At 63.4% G+C, this 18,225-nt stretch overlaps 2 protein-coding genes across 3 annotated transcripts; one reads left to right on the forward strand and one right to left on the reverse strand.

The window, feature by feature from the left end:
- The first annotated feature begins 47 nt into the window (after nucleotides 1–47).
- LOC118155786 (gamma-secretase subunit Aph-1b-like) lies at nucleotides 48–5,325 on the forward strand. Its single transcript, XM_035309300.1, has 8 exons — nucleotides 48–57; nucleotides 1,274–1,414; nucleotides 1,918–2,088; nucleotides 3,283–3,356; nucleotides 3,472–3,594; nucleotides 3,831–3,958; nucleotides 4,143–4,266; nucleotides 4,480–5,325. Exons 2-8 carry the CDS (start codon nucleotides 1,302–1,304, stop codon nucleotides 4,515–4,517), a joined length of 771 nt encoding a protein of 256 aa, XP_035165191.1. The 5' UTR covers nucleotides 48–57; nucleotides 1,274–1,301; the 3' UTR covers nucleotides 4,518–5,325.
- Nucleotides 5,326–5,828: 503 nt separating this feature from the next.
- Nucleotides 5,829–17,959, reverse strand: CA9 (carbonic anhydrase 9). 2 transcript variants are annotated; one of them, XM_035309283.1, is made up of 11 exons: nucleotides 17,592–17,959; nucleotides 12,457–12,486; nucleotides 11,339–11,509; nucleotides 9,257–9,399; nucleotides 8,701–8,894; nucleotides 8,532–8,668; nucleotides 8,174–8,331; nucleotides 7,926–8,067; nucleotides 6,408–6,437; nucleotides 6,199–6,292; nucleotides 5,829–6,049 (listed from the first exon to the last, which is right to left on the reverse strand). In XM_035309283.1, the coding sequence occupies exons 1-11, from the start codon at nucleotides 17,707–17,709 to the stop codon at nucleotides 5,986–5,988; spliced, it is 1,281 nt and encodes a 426-aa protein (XP_035165174.1). In that variant the 5' UTR covers nucleotides 17,710–17,959; the 3' UTR covers nucleotides 5,829–5,985. The 2 variants fall into 2 exon arrangements, with proteins under 2 accessions (XP_035165174.1, XP_035165175.1); XM_035309284.1 differs by having other exon boundaries at nucleotides 8,532–8,598; nucleotides 8,802–8,894; nucleotides 17,592–17,954.
- Between the last annotated feature and the right edge of the window lie 266 nt (nucleotides 17,960–18,225).

Genomic DNA, 18,225 nt, shown 5'->3' on the forward strand with positions numbered 1-18,225 from the left:
GGCGGTTGTTCCCGGTGATGGGAACACCAAGGCCACCAGCCGACCCCCCCGGGGCCCGGCACCGCGCTGCCGTCCCTCCACCCTCCGCTGCCCCTTGCTCTACAGGGAGCAGGGAGCCCCAGGAGGCTGGCGACGGAGAGGTGCCGGCTGGGGGCTGTGTCCCTGCCATGTCCGCCTGTATCCGTCCTGCTGCGCCTCTGGGTGTGCTGATCTGGGCCTGGTAGCCCAACGACCATAGAATCAGAGTGTTTTGGGTTGGGAGGGACTTTAAAGATCACACAGCTCCAATTCTTGTACAGTTCCAAACCACGGCATCCCAGAACGGGTTGGGAGGGACCTTACAGACCACCCAGCTCCAGCCCCCTGCCGTGGGCAGGGACACCTCCCACCAGCCCAGGCTGCCCAAAGCCCCATCCAGCCTGGCCTTGGGCACTGCCAGGGATGGGGCAGCCACAGCTTCTCTGGGCAGCCTGTGCCAGGGCCTCACCGCCCTCAAAATAAATAATTTATTCCAAATATCTAATCTAAATCACCCCTCTTTTATTTGAAAGCCATTCCCTCCTGTCCTATCACCACCCCCTGGCACAGAGTCCCCCCCAGCTCTCCTGCCCCCGTTATGCACTACACCCAGCCGCAGCGCCTTGCCGAGGCCACCCCCGGCCGCCCCCCCGGGGACCCCCGCGGGACAGCCCCGACACGGCGGGGCCGCCATGACAACGCCCCCGTGCCCTCCGGGTAGACCAGGCGGCCCTCGGCGGGCCACGCCCCGTAAGATGAAACCACGCCCCTAAGATCAGACCTCACCCATCAGATCAGACCACGCCCCTCTGACCAGACCACGCCCCCCGGCCAGCCAACGCCCATCAGATCAGACCACGCCCCCTTCTACCAGACCACGCCCCTCCGGTCAGACCGCGCCCATCCGCACAGACCACGCCCATCCCATCAAACCACGCCTCCCTCCGCCCAGGTCACGCCCCTCCGCACACCCCGCCCTCCCTTAGCAAACCCCGCCCTCAGCGTGACCACGCCCACACCCGGACCACGGCCCCGCTCCCCCGAGGCCACGCCCCATCCCCGGTTCCCCGCCTCCGCTCCCCGGTGCCGGCCCCGCCCAGCGCCGCTCTTCCGGCCCCGGCGGCGGCGGCGCGCGCAGGCGGCGGGTGACGTCAGGCGGCCCCGGAAGGGCGGGGGGCGCGGGCCGGGTCCAGCCGGGTCCTCGCGGTCCCGTCCGGTGCCGAGCCGCGCCCGGTGCCCCCGGCACCCCCCGGCGCCCCCCGGCACCCCCCGGTACCGCCGCCATGACGCTCGCCGTCTTCTTCGGGTGCACCTTCATCGCCTTCGGGCCCGCGCTCAGCCTCTTCCTCTTCACCATCGCCCGCGACCCGCTGCGCATCATCATCCTCATCGCCGGGTCAGTGCCGGTACCGCCGCACCGGGGGGTCACCGGCACCGGGACGGGCACCAGCGCTGCTGCGGGTGTCTGCACCCAGCATGGGGCACGGTGCTGCGGCCGGTACCGGTGTGAGCACGGTGCTGGTGGGTGCTGGGGTGGGCACCGGTACCGGTACTGGACCGGGAAGGGCAGCGGCACCGGTACAGGTGGGCACGGCTGGGCTACGGCACCCGCACGGGCACGGCCACCGGTACCCATGCCACTGTGAGTGCCGCAGGGCTACCAGTACCCATACCGGTACCGGGCACTGGTATGGGCACCGGTGCTGTCATGGGCATATCCCGACCACCGGTGCTCACGGTGGCACCGGTACCAGGACACCGGTACCATCACGGGCTGATACCACCGGTGCTCATGGTGGCACCAGTACCGGGGCAGCGGTACGATCACGGGCACCACCAGGGCATGGCGGGGTCCAGGCCCCGGTACCGGCCCCGTGACGGGCTCGCCGTGCCCCGCAGGGCGTTCTTCTGGCTGGTGTCGCTGCTGCTGTCCTCCCTCATCTGGTTCATCGCGGTGAAGGCCAGCGACCCGCGCGACGAGGCGCTGCAGAGGGGGCTGCTGATCTTCGGGGTGATGTTCTCGGTGCTGCTGCAGGAGGCCTTCCGCTTCCTCTACTACAAGCTGCTCAGGTACGGGCGGGTTCGGGGTGGCACGGTGCCCCGCGCCGGGGCAAAGTCTGGTCCCAGGCCGCGGCGGCGGCGAGGAGGGCGGCAGCACTGCGGCACGCAGGCAGAGGGTAGCAGAGCTCCACGCCGCAGCCGCCGGCGCCAGCCCTGCTCCCATCCTGCAGAGCCCTGGTGATGCCAGCCTCGCCCCCCGCGATCCATTTTTTGTAGCTGTTTTGGGCTACTTTCTGCACCCCCTGTTTTTTTTTTCTTTTTCTTTTTTTTTTTTTTTTCATTTTCTAAAAAAAAAAAAAAAGATTGGTTCACTCTCCCAGCTTTGTGCATGCCCTTGGGATGTTTTCTGCAGCTGGGTCGGCAGCGTGCTGCCAAACCCCACAACTGGTTTGTGGGGTTGGAGTGGAATCACAGAATCATTAGGGTTGGAAAAGACCTTCAAGATCATCTGGTCCGACCATTACCTGCCACCAATGTCACCACCAAACCCTGTCCCTAAGCACCACGTCCAACCTTTCCTTAAACACCCCCAGGGACGGTGACTCCACCACCTCCCTGGACAACCCGTCCCAGTGCCTGACTGCTCTTTCTGAGAAGAAATGTCTCCTCATTTCCAACATGAACCTCCCCTGGAGCTACTTGAGGCCATTCCCTCTGGTCCTATCGCTAGTTCTCTGCCAGAGGAGGCCGACCCCCAGCTCCCCACCCCTTCCTTTCAGGTTGCTGTAGAAGCTCTGCCCTGAGCCTCCTCTTCTGCAGACCAAGCACCCCCAGCTCCCTCAGCTGCTCCTCACAGAGCTTGTGCTCCAGGCCCTTCACCAGCTCCGTAGCCCTCCTCTGGACACGCTCCAGGCCCTCCATGTCCTTGTGCTGAGGGACCCAAAGCTGACCAAGTACCCGAGGTGGCCTCAGTACCGTGCCAGTGGCTCAGGGAGGTCCCTGCGGAGGCTTTTTGCAGCAGTGCTCCTGCCGTGCCCAGTCAGCACTCCGGGGGCTGTCAGCCGAGTCCTAACCGCTCCCTGCCGTGGTGTAGTGGTGCGCAAAGTGCCCGCAGGTCCATTAATCAACGGCAGGATCATTGAGCAAGAAGCCAGGTGCCTGCTGGCGACCTGGCTGCAGCCTTTTGGGGTGGGCCTGAGGAGGGTGGGCTGGTGGGGATCTCCCTGCCTGGTCCGTGCCGTGACCCACCACTTTTCCCTGCAGGAAGGCCATCGAGGGGCTGGTGGCCCTCAGCGAGGACGGCTGCTCCCCCATCTCCATCCAGCAAATGGCATACGGTGAGTGCCACGCGGGGTGCAGGGGAGGGGGATACCCGCTTCTGCTGGGGTCTGGGAGGTCCCTGGGGTGAGGGGACCATGGGCTTGGGGTGTCACGGCCTCTCTGTCCCGGCAGTGGCTGGCGTGGGCTTCGGGCTCATGAGCGGCGCCTTCTCCATGATCAACCTCCTGGCGGATGCACTGGGACCAGGCACCGTGGGCATCCACGGGGACTCGCAGCTCTACTTCCTGACCTCAGGTGAGGGACGGGGCCGTGCCCCTCGCCCACATCCCTGCTGCATCACGAGGGCTCCTGCTCCCCGTAGCCATCGTAGCCCCTTGCAGTCCCCCTCTGCCATATCTTGTCCCCTGTGCCCCTCCCTGCTCCTCTCCAGCCCATTCGTGCCCCTGCACCCCATCCCTGCTCCTCTCCGTCCTCCCCGAGCCTGCAGAACCGCTGGCTCCCTGGCGACCCCCCGCTGTTGCTCCCCACAGCCTTCATGACCATGGTGTTGATCTTCCTGCACACCTTCTGGGGCATCCTCTTCTTCCACGGCTGCGAGAACCGGCGCTGGTGGGAGATCGCGGCCGTCGTCCTCATGCACCTTGCGGTTTCGGGGTCGGTGAGTGCTCAAGCAGAGCCCTGTGCTGCCTCCAGGGACGGCTGCCACACGTCCCCATCCTGTCCCAGCCCCTCCCCAGAGCTGCTGCGCCACTGGAACCAAGAGGAGGGGGACACGGTGGCTGCGTGCAGCAGCCGGGCTCTGGGAGACCCCGCTCAGCCTTTCCTTCTGCCTCTCCCCCCAGACGTTTTGGAACCCGCTGTACGTGGGCAGCCTGGTGCCCTCCTACCTGCTGATGGCCGCTGCTGCTGTCTGGGCTTACCTGCTCTCGGGGGGCTCTGCCCAGAACCTGCGCCGCTTCCTGCTCTGTAAGTCCTGCTGGGAAACAGGGACGTGGGACCCTCTGTGCCCCTTCGGGTGCTGGGTCCTGGGGTGGGGAAAGGGTCTCCTGGGGAACGAGGCGAGGAGGTGACTCATTCCCCTACGGGACAGGAGGAGACCCTGGGCTTGGCTCTTTAGGGGGAAGTGGATGGGGTATGGAATTTGGTGAAAATCTCCACCCCCCGGCTTGGTTCCCGCAGGTTCGCAGAGCGGAGCCAGCCCCCAGCTGGCATCCTGAGGCCCCGTGGGACGCTCCCGTCCCCAGCTGCCCCTGCCCTCCCCTCCATCTCGGCGGCAAGACCGGCACTCGCCTCCTCTGCAATACATTTTCTCCTGGAATGGGGGACCCCGGCCAGCCCCGGAGGGGCAGGTACTGCACCCAGCGGACAAGTGGCACTGCGGCTGGCCTGCTCCTCTGCCCCTCTGGGGTCAGCTCAGCCTGCGGGACTCGGCTTTGCTGGCCCTCAGCTATCCTGCCTGGGAAGGATCCTTCCTCGGACTGATCCCAGGGAACCCCCTCGCTTCTCCCCCGGGCGCAGAAGATGCCCCCTTGTCCCCCGTGCTGCTCGGGGACACCCGGGGTGGAGGAAGCAGCTTTGCAAGGCGCTGCCTGGGCCAGGGCTGACCGCTGTGGTGCTTCTTTCTCCACCTCTTCCCCCCCCTGCTCACGGCAAGACGTGGCCCCAGCGCTGGACTGCAGTGAGCTGGCATCTCGGGGGTGGTGCTGGGGGGCTGGTGTGGGGGGGCAGCTGCTGGGGACGGAGGGTGGTGGGAAGGGATGTGTGCAGATGGATCCCGCCAGCCCTGGTGGGTGGCCGTGGACCAGCCAGCCTGCAGCTGGTGCCAGCACGGCCTGGGGAGGGGTGCTGGGGGGGTCTTCCCGGGGATCATTGCCCTCTCCAGGGGCTGGAGGGGGATTTCCAGGCAGGCACCGGCCCTGATGCTGTGCTACAAGATGGGGATATTGAAACAGCCCACGGGCTCAGTGCTGAGAAGGCGGCTTTGTCCACAGTGGGCTTTTATACCAATAAAAAAAATAAGTACCAAAGCTGAGTGGGGTGTGTGCCAGCCCTGGGGGGGGTGCTTTGGCCGCTCCTTGGTTGCCACCAGGGTGGAGGCTTCCTCCCGTGTCTTCCTACCCTCACCCCTGCCCTAACCCGTTGCTCTTGGCTGCAGCAGGGCCCCGAGGCTCCCCAGGGCTTGGCTCGCGCTGCACGAGAGCCTTCAGGGCCAGCAGCTCGAGAGGAGCAGGGCGGGGGCCGGCGAGGAAGCAGAGGGGCTGCTACCTTCACCTCTGCAGCGCTCCGGCTCTACCAAGCCCCGGTGCTGTTTTTCCAAGGCTTTGCACAAATAAGAGGAGGAAGAAGTCCCAGAGAGCTGAAGGGCAGGGCTGGGCTGTGCAAAGAGCCCCGCGCTGCTTGCTCTGGAGCTCTGCCTGGGGCACGGATGGAGGCTGATGCTTGCTCTGCGATGGGAAGGGTCGGGCGTCGCTCCGCAGCTTGGTCCTGGAACGGCAGAGGTGGCTGGCAGCACGGGAAGCTCTTATAGATTTTTGGCCTTTTTTATTAACGTTTTTATCGTCTTTTGTAACAAAAATATTTGCCGGGGCTGGGTGTTGCCCCAGGTGAACAGTCCGTGCAGCTGGGGGAGGCTGGTGCCCCCCCAGCTCGGGGCGGGAGCAAGGGGACGGGGCTGAGCCGCGGGGCTCACGCTGTGTTCTCGGTGGTGGCCGCCGTGTAGATGACCTTGGATTTGGTGGGCGAGTCCAGCCTGAGGTGGGAGGAAAAGCAGGGTGTTAGGGCAGATGGAGAGCCCCTGATAACTCAGCTGCATAATGCTCGTTTCCCATACAGCTGTGTGCAGGGACACGGGGGGGGGGGGACAGCCGTGCCCCCAACCCTGCTCTGCCCACCACTCACCGTGCGTTCTGGCTGCGGTGCTTGTAGACGTAGAACATGAAGGCCAGCGCCGTGATGGCAAAGAGCACCCCGAAGACCACGGCCAGCACGTCCCCTGCAAGCCCAGCACAGGCACGTCATGGGGTGGGAGGTGGTGAGGGGGGACAGCGGGGGCACTGTGCTGGGCTGGAGGGGACGCGCAGCCAGCAGCCTTGGCTGGGCACGCTTACCTGCATGAAATGAGGAGCTGGTCTGTCCCGCTGAGGGGGGAAAAAGAAAGTGTGAGAGCCTGCTGCAGGGATGCCAGGGTGGGTCCAGAACAGCCCCCCTGTGTCTGCCTGCCCCAGGCTCAGCGCCGGGCTGCCAGGACCCCCCATCCCTACTGGGTGTCCCCTGGCACCCTCCCCAGGGTGAGCACCTCCTGTACCTGCTGTTACCACCCCTGCAGCCACAGGGTGGCCCTGAGGGGAGGAAAGTGCCAGTACAGGGCTTTGCCAAACCTGGGCTGCTCTCATCACTCCCCACGTGGGGACAGCCAGCCCTAACAGCACCCGTCCATGCCCTAAATCCTGCGCCAGGCAATATTTACCCAGCGCAGCAGCGCTGCTCTCCCACAGCAGCACTATCACCTGTACGGCTCCGGCATCGCGCACCGGGTGGCACTATCGGTGCCAGCATCCAGCAGCTCACAGAGCAGCTTTCCTGAGCCCCCAGCTTGGGAAAAATCAACAAGCGTGGGCGAAGGAGGTAGAGCTGAAAGCGAGGTGGGACAGGACCCGGCACCACCAGTGCATGGGGCAGTGCGGAGCAGGGAAGTGCCTGCAAGGTCCGGGGACCAGCAACCTCATCCGGGAGCACGGGGACACCAGCCTGGCATTCAGATGCACGACTCCAGGGCCAAGGGCTTTGTTTGGGGTGGTTCGATAGAAATAGCAAATAAGGGAAGAAAAGGGGTGAGCTTATTTGCACCTCCACCCCCTCGCCTCTGCCAGCGCCTGCTGAGGAATAGCTTCTGCAGAACGGGGTAAAAGAAAAGGCTCGGAGGTAAATGGAAAGCACGATAATGTTTCTAGCAGGTTTACCAAAGATAGAGCATGCCAGCCTAACCCGATATCCTTCTTTGATAAGTGATATTCCAGACAAAGAAAATGCGGTAGATTTTATCTCCCTGGGCTTCAGTGAAGCATTTGCCGCGGTGCCGCCCAGGAAGCTGCGAGCAAGGCTGAGGACCACGGTGATTAAATCCTGCAGCCCTTAGCGAGCTGGCCGCAGGTGGGGTGGCAAGGGGAGGCAGTGTGCCGCTGTGTGGTTAGCCAGGCATTTCCCCAGGGCCTGGGACCCATCCTGTGCGCTGCTTCTATTAGTCACCTTGACGCAAGGCGACAAACGCCAGCAGAAAGGAGAAGGAGCAGGATGTTGGACAGGGAAAAAAAAACCAAGTGAGCTCAGAGAAATGAAAAGGGGCACCGAGGCAGTGATGCAGAGTGATGGTCGCACCTGAGGGCTAGCAGGAACTTCTACTCGTAGCTGGAAACCACCAGGGACAGAAAGGGCTTCAAGGATACACCAAGGGAACCATCCTCTGTTTGTCCTCGAGCAGGGTGGTGAGTACCCTGCCTGACACCCCCCAGCCCTGCTCCAAAGCCCAGGGTAACCCATGTAAAAAAATGCATTTCCATAAGGGAAGCAGAGCCCCGCTCCTCGCCCTGCACCCCAGCACAGCCCCAGGATGTTCGCGCGCTCCTTACCCGTGGGCACCTGCTTCTCCCGGGAGAAGGTGGGCTCGAAGCTCGCCAGCACCCACCGCTTGTGCAGGTCCTGGAGCGGCCGAAAATTGTTCTGCAGGGGTTTGCCGTAGTCGTACTGCAGGCTTGTCACCAGCACCGAGAGCTGGGAGGAGAAGGGCATGAGTAGAGCAGGATGCGCGCTGCCAGGAGCCAGAAAGCCCCGGCGCATGGCATCCACGGGGACCGGCACGGACGCTGCCCTGACAGACCTGGTCATGGGAGAGCATCACGGTCTGGTTGAAGACCGTCCACGTCACCGACTGGAAGCAGGGAGGGGTGGTCAGGGAGCCGTTGTAGCGGAAATAGAGGTGCAGGCTGTCGGGCAGCAAGCCCGCGATGTTGAACCCGGGCACCATGACTTCCTCATCTGGTAGGAGTAGGCACGGGAGTGAGGGCAGCCCCAGGCAGGGGAACGGGACCAGCATGGGGCTCAGGGAGCACACCCGACCTGGGGCATCGCCCAGCCCAACCTCGCACCACCCTGCTGCATGCATCCGGCATGCCGGGGAGGGCAGGGGATTCACCCTTCCTCTCCACTGCCAGGGGTTTCCCTGCTGGGGGCCTTACCTTCATGTTGGATTTTGTGGAGACGCTTGATTATTTCCTGGTAGAATGGGTTCTCCCTCGGCCCGACCTGCAATACAGCAGCAAAGGGAGGTTTGGCTGCCTGCGAGGGGCACCCTGTCCTGCTGCACCCTCCTGCCCTGCGCTCAGGTACCGCCTCTCCCCTCCTTGCCAGGGGCACCAGCACCATTGCCTGTCCCCAGCATTACCCCTGGCGCCCACCCCGGCCCCACTCCCACCCCTCCTTGCCCAGGGCTGGGCTTTGGGACTCACCTCCAGGAAGGCTCCCAGCACGGCCAGCCCATCCGGGCGGTCCATCGCCACCGTGAAGCTGTCGTACTTGGTGTTGTAGTGGACCACGTGGAGCTGGAGGGAAACACGCAGCCCCGATGCAGGATGGGCACCCCCAGGAGGTGCGCACCCCCATGGGGCTCCCCAACCATTGGGAGGGCTGGGAGAGGCATGCAGCCCTGCTGAGCATCCCTGCTAGGGGTAGATGTGCGGGTGGGATGGAGAGAACACATGCCAGTGGGTAGAAGCAAGCATGAATGTCTGCCCATGGAACTGCCCTGCTTATGGGCAGCAAACCAGCCCTGGATAGCAGGGCTGGAGGACAGCAGCTGGAGAAAAAGGGGTAAAACCATTCGGGAGCTGGCAGGGCAGGCTGCGTACAGAGGAAACTCCTGCTCCATCAGCCCAGACAGTCGAGGGGGACGAGGGCTCCTCACCTCTGCAGCAAAACGCTTCCCATTGACGGTGTGCTCGGAGCCGGCCGTCGTCGGGGAGCCCCAGTGCAGGTGCAGCTGCACGGCTCGGTACTGCTGGGCATAGCCGCCCGTGATGGCCAGCGACTCGGGCAGCTCCAGGACAACTGCAGGGCAGGAGGAAGAGGTCGGTCAGTAAAACGCAGAGCCCAGTCCGTCCCAGGTTTGCAGAGAAGGTGGCTTAAGGGAAAGAGTCACCCTGGGCTGGTGGAAGCTGGTGACAGCAAACAGACTCGCTTTTGATCTTTAATGAGGCTATAGGTGGGGCAATGGATAGCGCTGTGCAAATGCAGCAGGGTTTGGCTTCCAGCTTCGGGTTGTAGGACACCCCGATAAGTAAATCACGGCGGCTGTTCCTGAAGCTGGAAGTGCTCAAAGCGAGCAGGCCCTCTGCAGAGACTCCCCGGGCAGCTCCGTGCTGGATGCTGTCCAACAACGGATGCACTATGCGAGGATAATCTAAAGAGACCGTGGGCAAAGTTCAAGGATAGGCAGGATATTCAAAATTCAAGGATAGACAAAATTCAAGGATTTGAACTTTTGGCCAAGGCCAAGTCCAAAATACCTGTCTGGCAAAGCCAGCCCTCATGCAGCGGTGTGGCACCCCTAGGGGCTGAGCCACTGGGACATGCACCAAAGCCACCAGGAGCATCCCCGGACCCTGAGAAAGGCTGTCCTATCCTTCCAAGCACCTTCTCCTTCTTTAAAGTCAGCTCTTTTCCTTCCTCACCCCTCTGTAGGTGAAGTGTCAGTCACATCACCGGCCAGGGCACGGGTTTGGGATCGGGAACACCAGGCAGCTGTGATGAGTCATTTGTCCTCTCCCGTGCCGCCTGCCACCGGGCTCGGAGATACAGAACTCAAATACAGGAAGTGGGACTGCTGCTCCCTCCCTGGGGATTTATCTGCGTTAACATTTCTTTTGTGTGTCTAGATCAGGGCATTCCTACTATTCATCTGAGTCATTTTCAGGCCCTTGCAGAAGTTTGTGTAGCGTGTGCATTGTATAAGGAGGAGTGACAGCAGCAGTATCCCAGCTTTTCAGAACGATCACAGAAGGCTGGCAGTCACCAGATTGTTATTATTAAAAAAAAAGGCATTTTATAAGCAGACGAGAAATTTCTTCACCTCCCAGCCCTCTTGATGAAAATGTTACGAGCGCTTTCTGAACACCAAGCAACACCAGATGCCAGGGTGTCTAAAATAGCAACCACTGAGCTCGACCCGTTCAGCTATGCAGGCACGCCGGGGCGGGAGGCTATAAAACAGAGCTCTGGGCACGCAGCGAGTCCAACTGGTCGAGTTTGCTGCATCAACTCCGTCTAGCTCGCTACCAGGTCACGGGGCTGTCTTATCACACCTTCAGCAGGTTGCTGTCCCCAACAGCTTTTCTCGGGGACTGGCAGCCACCGGCGCGCACAGGATGAGCGAGGTGCTCCTGGAAAGACCTGGTGGCAGCCAGGAGCTGTCGTCTCCAGCTGCAGGGCAGGAAGAAGAGGTTTTTTTCCCCCAAAAAAAGTTGGAACAGAATCCATTTACATTACCGTCATATCAGTCTCACCATGCCAGATACTGGGAGAAAAAGCCCTTCTAAAACTGGAGAAGGGAAATAAACAATTTCTAAAAGTGCCTTAGGATCCTGAGATAGCGCCTTGAAGCACGGGCTTTAGGTTGGCCAAAGCTGTGTCCTAAAAGACTGAGGGGTAGGTACCTTAAGGGCTAACTGACACCAGGGACCAACCAGTCCTTTGAAAGTGGAAACAAAGGCTGCAGTCTTGCATCAGAAGCGTTAGGGGCATGTTTTTAGAGGAAACATGGGTTATAACAAATTCCCAGAGCCACCACCCAAAGGCAGCGAGTGGTGAGCTCTTCATCTCCTGGTTTCTCCCCTCCAGCCACGAAAGCACCTGGGTCTGTACCAGCTTGGCAGCCCGACGTTCCCCTGAGAGCCTCAAAGAGGACACAAACGAAGCCCTCCCAGAGCCACGGGGAGGGGTTCAGAGAAGCCTGGTCCTGCCAGGAGCGGCTGGTGCCTTTGGCACCCACCTGTGTGCCCGTTGTTCTTCAGCTTGAGCTTCTTGCTGGCAGGCAGGCTGTAGCCGGAGAGCTGGATGGGCTGCAGCTGGGGGGTGAAGATGGTCTTCTCCGTCTCGATGTTGATGGGAGACTGCATGGTGCCCGAGCAGGCCGGGTAGTGCTTGCCCCAGCGCTCTGGTTCTGCAACGGGGAGGCAGCAGCGGTGAGGCCAGCCAGGCGAGGAGACCCCCGGGGGGATCGGGGTGGGTGGGAGGGAAGGGGCAGGCGCAGTTTGGGCAGCGCACCGCGCTCACAGGTTTGGTTTCCACCAAGCTAGCTCGGGAGCAGCTCCCTGCTGCCACGTGACAGCGTGCAGCTGTGCCACGAAAGGGCTCCGAGCGCGGTGAGCTGCCAGAAAAGTCTATTTTAGGGGTGTTTGGGAAGAGCGCGAGAAGATCATTTACAAGTGGACTTGGCAGGCGGAGGAGCCTGCAGCTCGTCACACGCTTGCTGCTGCCGGGCACAGCCTTGTTGCTTCTCCCACTGCTACGGGAGCCCCTCGAGCATGGTGCCACCAGGACCACGCGGGCCCACAGACACTGGTGGCAAGGTGCTGGCCCGCAGCTGTGCCGTGCAGCCCCACAAAGGGATGGGGATGTCCCCAAAACCTCCCCTTGCACCGCAGGGGCTGCTTCTAGCACTTCTCAGGCCAGCGTGAGCCTGGGCTGTCCCCCAGCCCACCCCTCTCAAGGGGACAGAGGACAGGGGTGAGGACACGAGCTAATCCCTGGGCAGGTCAAAGTCCCAGCACAGGCTGCAAGTCCAGCCTTGGGGAGCCCAGCCTGGCACAGGATGCGGCCAGCACCTGTCTGGGGAGGGGGAGCCTGGCCCCAGGGGCACCCCAACATGAGGGTTTGGGGGATCCCCCCGCAGAGCTGCTGCTGCTGCCCCCCCCAGGTGGGGGCACCCCGGGCTCTCCAGCCCACCCGTGCCCGGGTTTGGGCACCGCTGAACCGTCAGGGTCAGGCGGGAGGGAAGGGCGAGCCGCTGAGTGCGCACAGGAGCCCTGTAATCATTAACCACGGCTGGCTTGAGCCCAGCGTGTGCTGGGTGGTGGGGGAAAGCAGGAGTAACTGCAGGGTATTTACCTTCATAGCTCCAGTGGCTGTCACCAGGACCTTGAGAAGGAAAGGGGGGAAAAAAATAATACAAGAGCATGAATGGAAGGGAAAGGTTGGCAGCAAACACACACAGGCTGTGCTCACAGCCCCAGCAGCAGGTCCCAGGGCACCCACTGCACCCTCAGCCCCCTCCCAGCCTTCGCTTCCCCACTCCTCCTCATCCTCCTGCCCTGCAGCCGGGGATGCTCCCGGAGGGCACTGCCTTCTCCCAGCAGGGAGGTCTGCGTGCATCACCCAGAGGGGAAACTCCAGGGCTCCACGCTTTGTTATCATCATTATAATGGGAAAAAGTAAGTCACAGATACGTGACTTACACGGGCTTTCATCGCTGAGCAGCTGTGCCCGTGCTCTTCCAGTCGCACCAAGACAAAGCTGTCACCTCCTCGGACTTGCTCTCACCAGGGTGCTTGTGGTGGCACAGTGCTGATACCCCCAGACGGCACATCCCAGCCCACGAGGGTGGGAAAGGCTTGGGGCAAGCACCCACCCTGCTCCCTCAGCTCCCCAGGGCACAGTCCAGCCCCCACATTGCCACCCCTCGTTAGGGCAGATGCCCATTAGCCTGGATGGGGTGCAGTGGGGGACAACAAGTGCCGCACCGGTCCCCAGCCCTGCCACTGACAACGGCCACCGACAGCCGCTTGCTATTAATAGGAGCGGATTCCAGCTCACGGGTGAGAAAGGAAGAGGCACGCTTTCCCAGGCCCAGGCAGCTGATGCGGGGCCCCGAGCCCAGCGGGATCCTGCCCTCCTCCCAGCCAGGAGCCAGGCACGGCCGCAGCCCTGGTGGCCTCGGGTGCTTGGGGACACCGGAGCCGTGGATATGGGAACAGCCCTCGGGGCTGCCCCCAGCACCGTGGTGATATGGCTGCAGCACCTCAGAGGCTCGGGAGTCACTCGCCCACGGTGTGGGGTGCTCCTGGAGGTGTACGCAGAGGGCTGGGAGCGATGCAGCTGCCTGCACAGGGCAGGAATGTGTGTGTTTTGTGCCAGGGATGCAGTGGTCACAGACAGGACCCCCAGGAGGTGCTTCAGCAGCTTTCCCAGGCAGGATTCCCCTCCTGCAGCACGAGGGTGGCAGGCCTGGAGCAGGTAACACGCGGCAGCCCGGGGCTGGCACACGAAGCCTGGGTGCGCTGCACATGCCTCAACCGGCACAGCCTGCCCCGGCACCCTGCTTTTCTGCTCACCTCCAGGAACTCTGCCTTGACAGAAGGCTTCTCATCCCACCACCTGAAGTTTGAGCAACAGCACGGTGCTGGCACCTGCCCTGCTGCGTCAGCACCGTGCCACCCACCCCGGCTCCCCAGGTCCCCGTGCCTGCTCCTGCAGCTTGTGGGGCTCCGCAGGGGCTCGGTGCCCCTGTAGGGAAACGGGGATCAAACAGCCTGAAGGCTGCAGCTGCACCCAGGCTACAAGATTCCCCCGGGGGTCCCTTGGTACCCAAGCACCCACGTGCACCTACCCACGCACCAAGGCCACCCGAGTGCCTTTCCCCACCCACGGAGCTGGGCACAGCACCGGGGACGGGTCCCTTGGTGCACGCCCGAGCGCTGTAGGGGAGCACCGAGGCCAGCCCAGCCCGGCAGTGGGATCGAGCCCTCAGCACCCACCCTGGTGTAGCCCTGCAACGCTCCAGATCCTTCGTCACCAACATTACCCCACCGCCCTGCGCAAATGCTGATTTGCATAATTTCAGCCTCCCTCCCACGCTCCCCGCCGCCGGAGCACGTCTTCTCCTTCCGAGCACCGTGCGGGGCCGGCTCCCCTCGCCGCTGAACCGCTGCCACGCACCACAACAGAGGTGCTGCAGCTCTCTGCACGCCCTGCCCTACCCTGAGCACGCACAGGGGCTGCAAAGCGCTCCCAAAAATGTTGGATGGGGGCAGAAGCACAGCTGCTGCCCAGCGCTTTGATGAGTACACTGGGAGAGGACTCCTCGGTGGGATCCCAGCAGGGAAACATTTCGGGGGAAATAACAGGAGCTGGCTGCTGCTGCCGGCACTAAAAGCCTTTGTGCTCAGCCACGTGGAGACCCTCCGCTCCCACCTAGCACCAAGCCTGCTCCCTTCCCTGAGCTGGGGGGAACAACATCAGCCAAGTTTCCCCATTTCGGTGCTTTCCCCCCCACACACACATGCACTTTTCTCACTCCCTCCCACTTTGGGATCCTGGCGCTTGCTCCTTGACATCCAACACCTTCCAAAAACGCTCCTGGGCAGGAGCAGCCTCAGCACGGTGAGGAGCCAGCAGGACCCGGGGCTGTAGCGAGCAGCAGGGGAAAGGCACCGAAGCAGCAGGCTGCTCCCAGGAAATGCTGCAGGGACGTGGGCACAGACCACGCACCCGCGGCTGACTGTGAACAGCAACAGGCAGAGCCGGGCAGTAGGGGGAAAACAGGGGGATGCCCCTTCCACCCGCAGCTGATTGCAATTTAGGGGACGCACAGCCTGCAGGGCATCTGAGGATGCCCAAATGCGGGGTGGCAGCTGTGTGCCGATGCCATCCGATGGCAGCAGGGCTGCCCGGTGCCTCCGCGCCTTGAGCTCCGACAGGAGAAGTTCGTGGCTTCGGACATCCTGCTCCCTTATCGGCCGGGCACACGATGCCCTGTGCTCAGCCACAGGCTGCCCTGGGATCCTGCCGCAGCCTCTGCTCACACCCAGCCCTGACCCAGCCCCTGGACAAAGGCTGTGGGGTGGTGGCAGGACCAGCTCGGTGAGGACCAGTCCCAGGCTGGGGGACCACGGAGGGGAGGGCAGCAGGGCATTCCTGGTGCTCAGGGACCCAGGGGACACCAGGACGTGCAGAGATGCACAGAGGGCAAGTCTCAAAGCAGCGACCAGCCCCTGCAGACAGATCCCAGCCTAGCAGACACATCCAGGCACCTTTCCCTCACAAGCAATAACCCGATCAAGGTACACAGGCTGTGCCGCCGCGCTCACGCTGCCCACGGCCAGCTCCCTGAGCCTATCTGTGAGCACAGAGCTAGCACAGGGCTTGGGGCTGGCACGGTGTCTGGGCAGCATCCTCGTGCCATATCCCACAAGGATCCTCTGCACCCCACAGGATGGGACAGCGGCAAGCCCCCAGCCCTGCCCCACAAGCGCAGCCCCATTTTTTCCCCCCAGGCAGCCCCACGTGGCCCCCATGCCCTTCCAACCCTTCCCACCACTGCGTGCACTGATCCCACCCGAGCCCGGCTGCGTTAAATTCCTTTCTGTGTTTGTAAACCCTGACCAACTGCAAGCCTTGGGGATCAGCCTTTAATCTGCCACGGGCAGCTCAGGTTGGTTGCCCCAGGGATTGTTCTTTGTGCTCCTGGGGGGCTGCGGGGCCCCGAGATGCAGCCAGCATCCCGCAGAGGAGTGAGTGGTTCCTATGGGGGAGGCACAGGGCAGGAATCACCACGGCACGTTCCTGCTGCCTGTGAACCCCAGTGGCCTCAGTGGCCCTGGGCAAAAAGGGCCAGTGCCAGCAGGAGGGAGAAAAATGGGGAATCCCAGGGGGCAGAGCAGGGCTGGGGAATGAGGTAAGTGAAAGTGGGTTGAGCTAAAGAAATGGGCTCCACCGGAGGAAGAAGGCATCAGGGGATGAATAAGAAGGGGACACAGAGCTGCGCAGCCTCGAGGACAACCCGCAGCTTGTGCCAGGTGCCCAGGAGCCACCAGCCCTACCTGGTGCCCATGCTGGGAGGAGGGAAGGAGCCAGCCTCGCCGTGACACACAGCTCCGGCACCGTGCTGGGCATTCGTGGGTCCCAACCAAACCCCACACCCCCACGGGGCTCCAGCCAGACCTTCACGGGGGTCGGGGTGCCTGTTTGCCACCCGCCCCCTTATCCCAGTTCCACCCCAGGCAGCCAGCTCCTGGCACTCTCCTGCCCTGCGGCCGGAGTTACTTCATCTCTGCGGCGAGGAGCATCCGCGTCCCCGTCCCCACGCGCAGCCCGGCGAGGCTGCGGGGAGAAATGTGATTCATCGCAGCAACAAAAGCAGCTCCTGGCACCGAACAATCGCCAATCCGTGCCGCATGGCAGCCGTCCCCGTACAGGTCAGGGCAACTCTTACCAGAGGCAAAACCAAGGACACGCTATGAGGCTGAGCCTGGGAAACACGAACCCACGGGCCAGGCTGGGACAGGAACGTCCCCGCGCTGTGCTCAGCCCCAGGCGAGCTAAGGCATGGCACTGCCCCAAAACCCCTGCTGAACGCTGGCAGCGCCACAGCCTCCGGGTCAGAAAAGGGACTGAGACCAAAGGGATTGAGCATTCCCCCCGCTAAAAGAGGGACCCCGAAACTTGAAAGCCCCCTCTGCCACCCGGGGCAGGGCTCCCTAAGGGCGGGGGAGGCACCCAGCAGCACACAGCCCCGTGCTCCATCCCCAGCTGTGGGGCAGCCCCACACCTGCCCCATAGCACCGGCCCCTCTGGGAGGCTGAAACCCCATGCTGGGAGCCCTGAGCCCCCCAGGCAGGTGGGAACGGGATCTGGTGGGGAACGGGGCTGCTCCTGCCGGGGGTCGTGGCCGCACCGGAGTTGGCGGGAGCGGGGACAAAGGCAGGGACGTGCGGCTGCGGGGCTGCGCGATGCCGGAGGGGCACGGCCCCACCGGGGGCCCCTAACGGGGGCGGCACAGCAGCCCATATAGCCAGCAACGGGAACCCCTGCTCCAAACACTGGGGAGCCTAAATCCGGCATAGAAATGCTCCGTGTGTTGGGGAGCCCCGTGTGTCGGGGACCCTAAATCCGGCTTAGGGGTGCTCCGTGCATCAGGGACCCTAAATCTGGCATAGGGGTGCTCCGTGCATTGGCGTGCCTGTGAGTCAGGGACCCTAAATCGGACACAGGGCTGCTCTGTGTATTGGGGTGCCCGTGCATCGGGGACCCTAAATCCGGCACAGAGCTGCACCATGCAGAAGGGCTGCCCATCTGTCGGGGACCCTAAATCTTGCACAGGGGTGCTCCATGCCCTGAGGAGCCTGTGCATCGGGGACCCTAAATTCAGCCCAGGGGTGCCCTGTGCATCAGGGACCCTAAATGCCGCACGAGGGTTCCCCGTGCAGCCGGGGATCCCGCCCCGTAGCCCCGCACCCCCGGCTCACCTCTCTCCTCGGAGTGCAGGGACTCCTCGTCGTCGTGCCCTTGCCCGGCGGCGGCACGGCCCGTGGCGGCCAGGATCAGGACCAGCACCGGGACCGGGAGGGAGACCCGCAGCCTCATCTCCGGCGAGGAGCGCGGTGCGGGGCGCTGCGGGACGGAACGGGACGGGACAGGACGGCGGCTCCGTGCTCTGCCCGGGCGGCCGCGCGTACGTGAGAGCGGGCGGGGGAAGAGGCGGCCCTGACTCACGCCGCCGTTACCTTTTATAGAGGCTGGAGGCAAAGTCTGCCGCCGCCCGGCACGGCCAGGTGAGCCGCCGCCGCCGCCCCCCGCACCGGGACTCGAACCTGCGACGCCCCCGGGAGGCCGGCGGAGGGGGGCAGCCCCCAGCACGGGGCCGCCGGCACCTGCGGGGGGCCCTGCGCGGCGGGGGGGGAGGCCCCGTGCGCCCCTCTTGGGTCCGTGGGGGGGGGGGGGAGGGCGTGAGGGGAGCCCTCAGTGAGGGGCTGGGGGAGATTTTTAGCTCTAGGGTGAGGGATTCCTTCAGTAATAGGGTGGGATTCCCTCAGTAAGGGGGTGAGGGACGTCCTCAGTGAGGGATATCTTCAGTGAGGGGTGAGAGACCCCCTCGGCGAG

This window comes from Oxyura jamaicensis, chromosome Z (genome assembly GCF_011077185.1).
Source record: "Oxyura jamaicensis isolate SHBP4307 breed ruddy duck chromosome Z, BPBGC_Ojam_1.0, whole genome shotgun sequence".
Taxonomy (NCBI): Eukaryota; Metazoa; Chordata; class Aves; order Anseriformes; family Anatidae; genus Oxyura; species Oxyura jamaicensis.

Coding starts and splice junctions, on each gene's coding strand:
- LOC118155786 (XM_035309300.1), top strand. CDS start 1,302: ATGACGCTCGCCGTCTTCTTCGGGTGCACCTTCATCGCCTTCGGGCCC. Junction 1,415..1,917: donor ATCATCATCCTCATCGCCGG/GTCAGTGCCGGT, acceptor CGTGCCCCGCAG/GGCGTTCTTCTGGCTGGTGT. Junction 2,089..3,282: donor CTCTACTACAAGCTGCTCAG/GTACGGGCGGGT, acceptor TTTTCCCTGCAG/GAAGGCCATCGAGGGGCTGG.
- CA9 (XM_035309283.1), bottom strand. CDS start 17,709: ATGAGGCTGCGGGTCTCCCTCCCGGTCCCGGTGCTGGTCCTGATCCTG. Junction 11,510..12,456: donor CAGCCACTGGAGCTATGAAG/GTAAATACCCTG, acceptor TCCCCGTTGCAG/AACCAGAGCGCTGGGGCAAG. Junction 6,293..6,407: donor CAGCTCCTCATTTCATGCAG/GTAAGCGTGCCC, acceptor CTGGGCTTGCAG/GGGACGTGCTGGCCGTGGTC.